The 12,677-nt window shown below is 40.9% G+C and overlaps 1 protein-coding gene across 4 annotated transcripts in view; it reads right to left on the bottom strand.

Moving 5' to 3' along the window:
- The window catches only part of ZNF827 (zinc finger protein 827), a 111,125-nt gene that overhangs the window by 12,189 nt on the left and 86,259 nt on the right, over positions 1 to 12,677 (bottom strand). For 3 of the 4 annotated variants that reach the window (XM_081875236.1, XM_081875233.1, XM_081875234.1), the window contains exon 9: positions 3,713 to 3,850. The exons of the other annotated variant lie outside the window; for it this stretch is intronic. In XM_081875236.1, the coding sequence (XP_081731362.1) occupies positions 3,713 to 3,850 (138 nt within the window). The remainder of the gene's footprint in view (positions 1 to 3,712; positions 3,851 to 12,677) is intronic. 4 annotated transcript variants of the gene reach the window in all.

Below are 12,677 nucleotides of genomic sequence, written 5' to 3'. Positions count from 1 at the left end.
CATGGAGGGTGGGGAGGGGATAGACAGTGCACATAGCATCTCAGTGAGCCTGGCTGTGCAATAGAAATGATAGGAATTCACACCTGCTGAATGAAGGCTAGTTCAACTGACCAGATTGCCCCCACCTGTTGCTTCAGCTGAGCTGTCTCCCTTATTAATAACCATACATGAGAAATGCAAAACTTTTCTGGGAATTGAGGGGCAGAAGTTTCTTGGTGACATCATGAAGTACCAGCTAATCAGTGCTGCACACAGCCAGCTCCCTGTGCTCAGCCACGTTCAGTAGGTTTGAAATACATCATCTTCTTTGGTGATCACTCGTAGCCAAGTAAGATTGTCTTCCATGAACATTAACAGTGAGTCCACAAGTGACTGTGGAGGCCAATTCTGGATCCACATGTCCTTTCACAGTGGGGACATAGGTTTCTGGGTGGGAGCGGATCATGGTGAGGGTTTGCCAAACATGCCTTCCTCTTAGTACATTTCTCCCCTTTGTCCTAAGTTTGAGCATCTTCAAAGTCCACGATACCTTTGGTAAAGGCTGTTCTCCAATTGGAGCGCTCGCAGGCCAGTGTTTTCCAATTGTCGGTTTTTATCCTACATTTTTTTTCGATTTGCCTTGAAAGAGTCTCTAAACCTCTTTTGTTGACCATCAGCATTAAGCTTTCCATTTTTAAGTTCGGAATAGAGTAGTTGATAATCAGGCATCCAAACAACATGACCAGTTCAACGAAGTTGATGTTGAAGAATCATTGCTTCAGCACTGGTGATCTTTGCTTCTTCCAGTACACTGGTGGTGCAGCAGAGTTGTTGTTTTTTTCCTTGTTGGTACAAGCTTTTCGTAAGCTTCTGCAAAGATATTTAGAATGGTTTGGAGGTCATCCTTTGAATGTGCCCACACTACGTTGTCATCAGCATACTGAAGCTCTATGATGGAAGTTATGGTGACCTTACTCTTTGCTTTCAGCCTACTCAGATTAAAGAGATTTCCATCTGTTCGATATGTGAGTTCTACCCCAGTGGGGAGTTTCCCTTCGACAATGTGTAGGATCATGGCAATTAAAATAATAAATAGAGTTGGGGCGATAACACAACCCTCTTTTAACACCTGATCCCACTGTGAATGGTTCACTCTGAGAGCCATTGTTAACTGCAATTGTTGCTGTCATGTTATCATGGAGGAGTTGAAGGATGTTCGCAAATTTATCTGGGCAGCTGATTTTTAGAAGGACAGTCCACAGGGCATTACAATTTACACTGTCGAAGGCCTTAGGTCAATAAACAGGGTTGGTTTTGCTCTCTGCATTTTTCTTGAAGCTGTGAAGCAGTGAAAATCTTGTCCACCATCACCCTAGGAGGTCAAAAACCATTTTGGGATTCAGGAAGGATAGCCTTGGATATGGTTAGGAGATGGTTTGCTAAAATCCTTGCAAAAATTTTGCCGGCTGCAGCTAATAAAGAGATGCCTTGATAAGTTTCCACAATCCATTCTGTCACCTTTTTTTAAAAAAAAAAAGGTTGATAATTTTAGCATCCCTAAAGTCTGCTAGGATCTCCCCCCCCCCAAATTTTTTTTGATGAGCGCGTGAAGTTGTTGTGTAAGTTCAATTCCACCCACTTTGAATACTTCAGCAGGTATCCCATCAGGTCCGCTGGCTTTGTTGTTTTTCATTTGGTTAATAGCTGTACACAACTCTCCAAGATTAGGAGACACTGCAAGTTCATCTCTTAATTTGTTTTTATGGAATTTGTGAGAGGACCTCTGTAGCTACAGAGGAGTTGTGGTTAAGGAGATGCTGGTAATGTTCTTTCCAGCGCAATGCAATAGCTTCTTTATCTTTTAGAAGTGTGGTACTGTCTGTTGAGTGTAGGAGGCATATGCCATGATTTATTGGCCCACAGATGGTCTTTGTGGCTTTAAAGAAACTCTGTGCATCATGAGTGTTGGCTAAGTGCTGGATCTCTTGAGCTTCTTTTAATTCACCAGGTGTTCTTTAGTTCTCTGGTTCTCCATTGAACCTCAGCCTTTGCCTTGGCATAGTTTTTTCTTAGTAGCACATTTCCTAGCTCTTTGCTAGATCTGAAAGGCCTTCCATTTCTTGTCAATAATTCCTTTAATCTCACTATCATTCTCATCAAACCAGTCCTGGTGTATCTTGGTTTGGTATCCAGTAGTTTGTTCACAGGCCTCAATAATGGATGTTTTTTAGCTTGGTACAGTGTTCCTTGATGTTATCAGGGAACTCCAAAAGCAGATGGTCCTTAAGAGTCTTCTGGAAGCAATCCCACTTAATAGGATCTTGAAGGGCTTGAGTGTTCATTTTGCGCCTTGGTTTCCTTCCTTGAAGCCTGCATTGAGGTATAATCTTGATAGACAATGTGGAATGTATGAATATAGTGAGGGGGGCTTTCAGACAGGCTGCACAGCTCTCTCTATAGGTTATATCTTTTATCTTAATAATATTAAAACTTCCATTTCTATCTTATTACTGACTTGTAGTGCTTAAAAATGATTTGAACTATTAGCTTGTGGCACACAAACAGATGGTATCTGTAGGAATGGCCTGGCATTGTTTTCAGAAGCTGCAATCTGTTGCTCAGTAAATTCCCAGAATTTGGATTTCAGACAGCATGTTTGAACCTCAACTGGGGATTTATTGTGACAGATGTAAGGTCCTTAAAAATTGGATCCAACAGTGTAAACTTATACATGCCACTTCTGAGTAGGCATGTTCAGTTCAGTGGGGCTTATTCACAGGTAAGTGGGTACAGGATTGTGGCCTATAACCTGTTCAAATTCAAATAGCCTGGTTAGCTTAAAAAGCCTTTACTAAATGTCTTAATACAACATAGATGTGCTAAAGACTTACCCCCTAATTAGTAACTATGCAGCTTAAAACATCACATCAATTTTACCTAAGCACTGAAGCTGAAGTATTGCTCTAGAACAAATCCTTCAGAATATTTTGAGCATAGATGTACAGAACAAAATGTTAACAAAATGTTAACCTGTGGTTATCTATCCACGTGTAATGTTTTGTTATAGTTGCTTTGAGACAAACAGCATTTTAGTACAAGGAAGAGGGTAATAGTTCAATTAGCTGAGCTTATGAGAAAATCTATTATGTTCTTTCCTTTTCTAAAAAATCACATTACTGGTTATCTATCTTGGTATTTTTATACTTGGTGCCGTTTTATTTCAGCAATGTAAGTAGGCTTTGATTGATCCCTATATATTTTGAAGTGTTTTTAACACATGCACTGATTGTGGGAGTGCAGATGTCATAACATAACTGGGGTAGGGGACTATCTCACAGGTTTATGTGAGAAGACTTGAGCAGAAGTTTAATAATAAAGGCAAATGCCTTAATTCCATTGTGATTGTATCAGTGAAATAAAAATTGCTGCTGCAGGGAAGGACCCTGCATCCAACACACAATGCTAGTGCACTATACAAGCCCTACCAAACTGATAATGATCAGCATGATCAAGCACCAAAACCAGATGCCCCAACTTTGGGATAATTTTTAAAAATAATAATAATAATATAAAAAACTATGAATTTTCAGGAGAGAGACCCATTGACTATGAGTGTTGCAAAGTGTACAGAGGATAGATCAATCCACCGTTATTTGCATGCAAAGAAATGTTCATTGTTGCCACGGAAAAAAATGGAGTGAAACTGCCCAACACTATTTTTAAAAAGTGTTACCTGTGTGCAGGGAGAGATGTCGGGACAACGTCTGCTGTCGGCCAAACACTTTTCCACACACATCACAGGGAAAGAGCTGGTCATTAAATTTCCAAGATGGTAACCCATTTCCAGCCTCCAGCCCTATCTTCTCTGCTTCTATTCCCCAAGAAAGGAGAAAATACAGTTCTAATATTAATGACTCAAAGGCATAACTTGATTCCACACTATGTGTCACTGGATATGTCATGAGCAACACAATGCTACTGTTCCATACTGTCAGTCGTGGTACATGGGTACGATTCTTGTGTGGCACCAATCAAGGTGTAATCCTAACCCCGCTTACCCACAAGTAAGCCTCACTGAATTCAGTAGAACTTACTTCTCAGTAGACAGTTAGGACTGCAGCCTTAGACAATGGATTCCTTTATTGCACTAATCATACTAACATTAGGCAGGCCAGGAGCCTCCTTGGAGACCATGTTACAATCATGTTAAAAGCATGGCTTGAAAACATAGGAGCTAACTCCTAAGGGCTTCGGGGGGGCCCCCAATAAAATATTTGAGGGAGTCAGGTCCCCCCAAAGTTGATGGGCATTGCGATTCAAATGGTGTGCATGCACCATGTCATGTGATCAATTATGCGGGGCAGGGCTTACCTGCCCCCCACCGCAATATTTTATTCAACTTGGCACTCCTGCTGAAAGCAACTCTGTAAAGTGGTAGGGAAGTCACATAGCATTCATTAGCCTCAAACTCTCAGGAAAGACTCTGGAAGCACGATGCCACCACGCAAGTGCTCTCTTTTATGGTTCTTCTTTGCATCTGCTTTGCAAACAAAAGCTCCCAGGTCCAATCCCCAGCATCTCCAGGTAGGGTTGAAAAGGTCCTGTCTGAAACCAGGGAGAGCAGTTGCCAGCCTGTGTAGGCAAGTATAGCCTCTTTTACTGACAATTTCAGAGTAACTGGAGCATCTTAGTCTGCAACCGCTTTTATTTCTTAATTTTAATCAAAATTTTACTCCTGTGGAAACAGTACTATTGAGTAGTTCACTTTTAATGCACAGATACTTCCACTGAAATCAAGCTTTTCCCGTTGTCCCTTGCATAGCACATCTACTCCCCAATATGATCTTAAGGTTGCAAAACTCTTGTGGTTATCCCATCTTTCCTTACAGGAACAGGGCATCCTTCAGAGGGTCAAATAATCAAAGCCACAATTATCTGTGGTATTTCGTTAACATGGGTGTACTTGGTACTGCTGGACATAAATTGAACTAGCCTCACCACTGATGAAATGCAAATCCTACAGTGGCAGATTTGTTTTTCAAGGTGGTTTTCATGAATACCAATACTATAGTTACAGCGGTCAGAATTCACCTCACCGCACGTGCTCTCATAGTGGCTTTTAACACTTACAAAAGGAATTCTGTTTCATGATACCAGCTGTTAAGAGTTATGCCTATACAGTTGTGTAGCATCTTTCATTCACTTCATTGCTCCAAATGTTCCAACACTGAGAAGTTTAAGCCATAAATAACAGAGGAAGGCAAAACAGAACAGGCTAAATTGCTGAGCTGTGTGACTGCTCTTCTGAAGTAATCGTTTATAGACTTGGTGATTTTTAAGGCAAGAAGGTAGCCATTATGGTACTTAAACCTGACATTCTGCTTCAAAGGTGTTGTAAAAATCCATCTAGCAATTCCTGCATCTAGCCCATCTGTTCTGGTTGAAATGCAGCACATCCCAACTTGATTTAAAGACTTATAGTGATGCAAACCACCACAACTAGCACTATTCTCTCCTTCAGGCTCCCCACAAATACGTTATTTTAAAAAGTGATGCTAAAACAGGTTGTTGTTAGCTTGTTAAGTCAACCATTTTCCCCACCTCTTGCTAACTCTGTGGTGACAGCATGCTAGGAAGATTTGAGTTGTTTGAAGGGATGGGGTCCAATGTGTGATTGAATATGCAACTCACTCATATTTGGGGACTTGTTTGAGCAGGCTGGCTCCAGATCCATTCTATGTGAGAACCTTTAGACAACCTAAGGCACTGCAGAATAACTCTAAAAGTCACCATGCAGTGGTTAAAACTAGTTGTCTGCATCTACCCTTGGCCATAACCCAGAATTTTAAATTTATTTTCCTTTACTGGAACCTCTGCTTAACTCAGAAATAAAGAGAATACTTCTAATAGATTGTGAACCTCTCATTATTATGACTGTATTTATATAATTGTTTTGATATTTATGTTGTAAAGCTTTGATGTTATCTATTGTCAGGTATGTTGTAAACCACCCTGTGGTTTTCTAACAAAGGGCAGTATATACATTTAATAAATAAGAGTCTGGAGAGGGTATCCTGCCTGCAGATACCATCCAATCAGGAGATCCATTTCACACAGTGCCAGAACTGGGCCTTCAGTGTGGTGGCCCCTCTCCTCTGGAATTCCCTCCCCTTATACATGGAAGTCATTTTCTCTGCTGTCTTTTCAGCTCCTGCTAAAGAATTCTTCTTTCAATAAGTCTTTTAAATAGAGATCTTTATTCCTCTTAGAATCTGTATTGGATTTGAATTGATCTTATGTATGTTGTTTTAAATTTTGTGTGGGGAGGGCTTATGTTTTTATATATGACACTGTTTAATGTTTTTATTCTATTGTAATTCACATAATGATGCTTCATGTTAAGCGATTCATAAATGGAAAATATTAATAATAATGTTACGTTTTATTGTCTCGCATCTGTAGGTAAAAAAAACTGAACATAAAAGCTGGAAGGAGTTGCATGGCAACGAGGATGGGGCTATAAGATGTGAGCCCCCTACAGCCCCTTTACGCAAGCAACCATTGGTCAGAGCTCATGTGGCACTGCAAAAAAAAAAAAAAAAAGCACTCTTCCTCTTACCCAGTTAAGCAGCTCCTCCCACCCAACAGACAGAAATCCTTTTGTGCCTATATGGTCAGTCTCACAGATTATTTCTGCATGTAATATAAAGTGACTGCAGGCAAGGACATTCTGTTCTCCAGTTTGCTTCCGTACTGTTATTTTTAATGTATTGTACGATAAACAATGAAAAATAATAAAGTAACTGCCACAGCAGTAATGGACCTTATGGTAGCAACTAGTATTGCACTTGTGAACTGCAAGGTGCCCCCAACCTTCCTGTTCAGCTGCTATTCAGAACTGCTCTTTTTTCCATTTATGTAAAGCTAGAACTATCTGGATTGACCGTCAGTATAATTCACAGTATACATGTGAATTATTGTAATTAATGCACGCAAGACCTCAAAGCCAGCTTAACAGAGCCGCAAGGATCTACGCAGCCATCACAACAGGCTATTTATTATAGGACACATCTCTCAAGAAAGCCACAGTTCATACAGCACCTGGAACAACAAAAGCTTGACACTTGAAGGGTGCCCTCTGGGTGTTACCATTATCTGCTATTTGTCTTATAATAATATAAATTATCCTTAATGTGTGATTACTCATGCTTCTTCCAAATTAGCCCTTCTGTAAAGTTTAAAAGGCAGGAGGAGGGGAAACAAGCTGAAGTATGTATCATGCTTCCCTGAAATCAATTGTGAGCCATTTTTCCTATGATTAGTCTTGAGTTCAAGACAGCGGTCATTTGACTCGGCTGCAATGATATTTTAGCAGAGCTTTCTGAGTGCTTAATCAAAACAGTGCTTCAACGGGAGGAATATGGTAATGATTATGAGAAAATGTCAAGTGTATGCCAGTTCCTAAAGCATGGTCACTACAAAACTGAATTAATTTGAACACAAAGCAAACAAGCAGACTCAATTAAAAGCCAATACGTCTCTTTAACAATTCCTCTCAGCGTTAGTCACTAGCTCTCTCCTTGCCATAATAAAGTAGCTGAAACCAGAAACTATTTCCTGTGGAAAAGAATATCGCCACCGAAATCCCATAGGAAACTGCAAAAGTGTCCATTTTCAAATTTCCCCAAAGGTGCTGAAACCAGACTTTTGTAAAAGCTTACATTGCATCCATCTAGAACACAAGTTTCTCTTGCTTTAAAAATTCCCTCTAAATGTCTGCTACTCAGAGGCAATCTTTTGGGAATTGGGTTGCCAATATTTTCTAATAGGTTTTCTTGGCCAACTTTACTATAAGTGATGCTCGGCAGTGGGTCCCCCCCCCCCACCTCAGCTATGCACTTTCTTTGTAGTCGAGTGTCCTTACTCCTAGCAGAAACTGACCATTCTGAAGTGGCTGAAAGTTTCCTCTGGAGCTCTTCCTCACCACAGCTCTCAACACTTCCACCTTCCTTTGTCTGCTCTGCACCCATCTGCCTGCCCAGAAAGTGTCTTTAAACCGTGCCAATGCCACTTGTGTGCCTAAATGGAAGACAGAGGAAAGTGTCTGTAGATGTGATGTTTTCCATGCTTGGAACGTAGCCTGCTGGACAAAGGTAGGAGTTTTATCTGCTGTTTCTCCCACATTTTCCTCTGGCCCCACATACCTGTGGCATGTTGCCCACAGAAAATGGCCCACAAGGGACTGTGGCACTTGAGCCGAAAAAGGTTCCCAACTTCTGCTCTAGAATATTCCCAGCTACTTCTCCCCAAAATAGTGTAATACGCTTATGGCCAAAAATACCATAAAAACACCAAAAATAGTGTAATACAATTATGGTGCTGGAGGAGACTCTTGAGAGTCCCATGGACTGCAAGAAGATCAAACCTATCCATTCTTAAGGAAATCAGCCCTGAGTGCTCACTGAAAGGACAGATCCTGAAGCTGAGGCTCCAATACTTTGGCCACCTCAGGAGAAGAGAAGACTCCCTGGAAAAGACCCTGATGTTGGGAAAGATGGAGGGCACAAGGAGAAGGGGACGACAGAGGACGAGATAGTTGGACAGTGCTCTCGAAGCTACTAACATGAGTTTGACCAAACTGCGGGAGGCAGTGGGAGACAGGAGTGCCTGGCATGCTCTGGTCCATGGGGTCACAAAGAGCCGGACACGACTAAACGACTAAACAACAACACTTATGGCAAAGGGTCCATTTTTGCTATATGTTTAAAGCAGTATCCTACTACTATAAAAAGCCATGGCTTCTCCCAAAAAAGCCTGGGAACTGTGTGCTAAAGAGTGCTGTGAGTTGTTAGGAGATGTCTATCCACCCCACAAGAGTTCCTTGGAAAGAGGGATTGATGGTTAAATCACACTGAGAATTGTAGCTCTGTAATTCTTCCTCCTAGAAAACTTGTGTTGTGAGTGATACCCCCCCCAAAATGCAAGTCTCGCCTGAACCAAACATTTCCGTAGAAAGCAATTGGCTCTAACTTTTATTTAATCATGTTATGTCCAGTCCATGGGCATACCATATAGAACAGGGATAGCCAACTCTGTGCCCTCTTGTCTTTGTTGGTCTCCTAACTCCCATCATCCCTGACCATTGGCTATTGAAGTGAGTTATAGTCCAACAAAGACTAGAGGACACAGAGTTGGCTATCACTGATATAGAGGGTGGGTTTTATTTTTTGCATCCCCAAATTAGTGATTATCCCTTTACAAAACTAACTTAATGAGAAATAGTGTGAAATAAGTTTTGTATTGGTTGAAGCTAAAGAAAAGTATGTCTTCAATATACAAATGATTTTCTGCATACACATTAAAGGCACAATCTTTTAAACAGAGGTTTGTGCCTTAAAGGTATCCTATTCCTGGTGGACTGTGCCAATATCAGCACTGTTGAGTCAAAAATGAAGGCATCCCTAAGGAATTATTTGCCAGGAAGGTTTGATTTCCACTCTTCTTATTTGTTTGCATTTCATATGGTTTTTTTAATCACTATTTGCTGTTTAAAAGTACGAAATGGTTACAGAACAGCTTAAACATCCTGGAAAGAGAAAAGTGGGGTGAGCTCTATAAATAAAATGGTCATCAACCATGGAGAAAAAATAATTACAAAACTGAGGTCATCCGAAAAAGGTTATGCAACAAAGAAACCATCAGAAAAAGGTAAATGTAGGTTGATAGGATTTGCTGTTTTTACCAGCTGTGCTCTCATTTTACCCTTCAGCCAAAATAAGCAGCTGACTCAACTGGTTCAAATTTATACGTTCACAAAACCAGAAGTAGTATTAAATAAATAAATAAATAAATTTCACTGTATGTGAAAGTAATGGTCTATCTTTGCAAATTCCTGTATCTGGAGTCCTATGAAATGAAAGCAATGAAATGTCATTCACTGTATGAATTACAATTTCCTCCAGAAAGAAAATATCCTTTTATAATATTTTCCTAAGGCTGTCATCATGCTGTAGCTTGTGGTGCCTTCCACAGACCAATGGTGCTGCAAACTATCCTGCAACAACAGCCTTCTGAGAGCTGCTGGACCACTGCAGCAGTGGAGGAGGGAGGTCGCTGTGGTGGGCAGTCCATTCAGGAGTAGTCCCAACAGGCCAGGGCAGCTTTTCAGCAAAAAACCTGCTCTGCTGCTGCTGTCTACCTCACTGACGACACTTTTAGCCTCAGCAGTGAGAGCCAAGATGTTTCCCCAGCCCTGGTCTAAAGTGTTTTTGGAGGGGTGTTGGGGTGCCGGGTCCGGGTTGGTGAGCAGGGTCAGCCATCAACACAGATAGATATTAGCCCGATAGATATTACAGAGTACATTTGTTGTGCAAAGCAGCTTTCAATTCTTATCTAACTCTTCAGCCAAATTTATAGAGCAAATGTGGTACGCTTAATGTGTCCAAGATCCTATGTTTCAGCCGCCCATCTGCATTAAGTGCCAGCTAGTTTGGTATCATGACAGAAGAAAATTGCATGGAAAGTGGGAGGAAATGTTTATGCTGTAATAATTTGTAACCACAAGCTGCAATCTAGCTTTTCTTACAGCCCTATCAAAGATAATAGGCATATTGTCAACTGAAGATACTTTATATTGGTCTTCAGACACATGGAACAACATCAGCCCTATGCTGCATGTAAGCTAGGCACATAATTGTGGAATTTTCAAGATACAAAGCAGTGGAATAAACAAAGCAGTAATCCACATGAGCTAAATCAGCACATACAGCACTGTTTAGTGCAATATGAACCCGACAAAAAATACTGTTAATCAGTGTCTCCAAAAGAAGTACTATTGTGAGTATGTTTGCCTCCATCACTTGCCAAACAAACTGATTTTCCAGCACCAGCTTTCTCCAATCCGTAATGAGTCTTATTTCTTCCGTTATGAGAACCTGAAGAGCAATAAGACCAGCTGGCAAATTTTCTAAAGGGTAAAAGTGTAGAAAGGAGACACAATGCTCCAGAATGTTCTCTGCTTATGGAAATCATGATAATAGCCTCCAAGAGAACCATAAGAAACAGAGTCCAAATAACTAAAACTGATGTTAGACTGTTGCAGGCAAATTCCTCGATTTATGGGTCTACAGAATAGTAATGGCTGAAAGTGAATGCAGAGCTAGCCATCTATATATGCCTGCCATTCAATGGTAGTATTAGTCAGCGCTGCCATGGGGAACGGGAAAGGTGTGTTTCAATGTCTTGATGCAAGAAGACCTAAAAACATACAAAAGATTTTTTTCAGCAGGCACTGAAAAGAGTACAGTGAAGGCACCTGTTTGATCTCAATAGGCAGGGAGTTCCAAAGTGCAGGCATTGCCACTCTAAATGATTAAGTTCTTATAAATGTGGAATGAGTATTACGTGGCACCTGTAATAGTGACAATTCAACTGATTGAAGCAGTCAAGTGGGTAAAGGCAATATTGTAGGTAAACAGGCCCCAAGTTGTTAAGGGCTTTAAATACTAATAGTATCACCTTCAACTTGGTTCAGTAGCAAATTGGCAGGCAGTGCAGATTCCTGAGCACAGGTGTTCTATGCTGACAAGGCCTCATCCTGGTAGCAATTGTGCTACAGCATTCTGCTCTAAATGCAGCTTCTGGATCAGCATCTATGTAAAATTAATATTTTGTGCCCTAACCTGCATCACTTTACACCAGCTTACTGAAGTTGCATTTGTCATTTTACTGCCCACTCATTCAGTTTGGAGAGAATAAATACCAGACAACAGAGCTGTTAGTGGATGGGTGAGTGATTGAGATAATTTTTGATGTACCCGGCCATCTACCCGCCATCCTTTCCCAACTCAACTCCCTGTAGGTATCTCAAATTAACCATAAGTGTCTCCTCTAGTTTCAAGGCAATTTTGATGTGAAAGTACTACAAATGTCCAATCTAGTCAGAGGTCCAATTGCAATGCATAAAACACTCATTGTTTTTGAAACTCTTGTTTTAAAAGTCCTTTGCATTTCTGGGGTACCTAATACAATGAAAAAACCACAGCAGCGATGCATTGCTTGGGATACTGTGGATTAGAAATGGAATATTCTGTTTTGAAAAGTAGTAGCTTTCTGCAATCACTAAGGAAATCCTCATAAAGCAAGGAATGCAGTTAGATTTGAAGCCTTTTGGCAGAGTAGGGCAGACAATGGGGAAGCATGGTGTTAATTATCTTCATTATCTCAGTAGGATGATAGCTCTGGAGGCAGAAGAATAGCAATCTGAATCTCAACACTACTGACTATTTACTCTTCTTCATTTCACAGAAGTAATATACTAATTTGTTTCAGAAATCTCCAAAGCCTGCCAAATCTTCCTTAAATGGAAATACGGCTTTACATTCAAAACCTCTAAGTGTGCTCCCTACTGCCACTGGGCAATTGTCAACAGCATTTGGAAGAGCAGCAGAAAATGGAATCTGATGTATAAGCATTGTGGGTTAAACCACAGAGCCTAGGACTTGCCAGTCAGAAGGTTGGCAGTTCAAATCCCCATGACGGGCTCCCGTTGCTCGGTCCCTGCTCCTGCCAATCTAGAATTCGAAAGCACGTCAAAGTGCAAGTAGATAAATAGGTACCACTCCAGCGGGAAGGTAAACGGTGTTTCTGTGCACTGCTCTTGTTCGCCAGAAGCGGTTTAGTCATGCTGGCCACATGAC

This window comes from Podarcis erhardii (assembly GCF_964252035.2).
Source record: "Podarcis erhardii genome assembly, chromosome: 9".
Classification (NCBI taxonomy): domain Eukaryota; kingdom Metazoa; phylum Chordata; class Lepidosauria; order Squamata; family Lacertidae; genus Podarcis; species Podarcis erhardii.
This window is presented reverse-complemented; position numbering and strand designations above follow the sequence as displayed.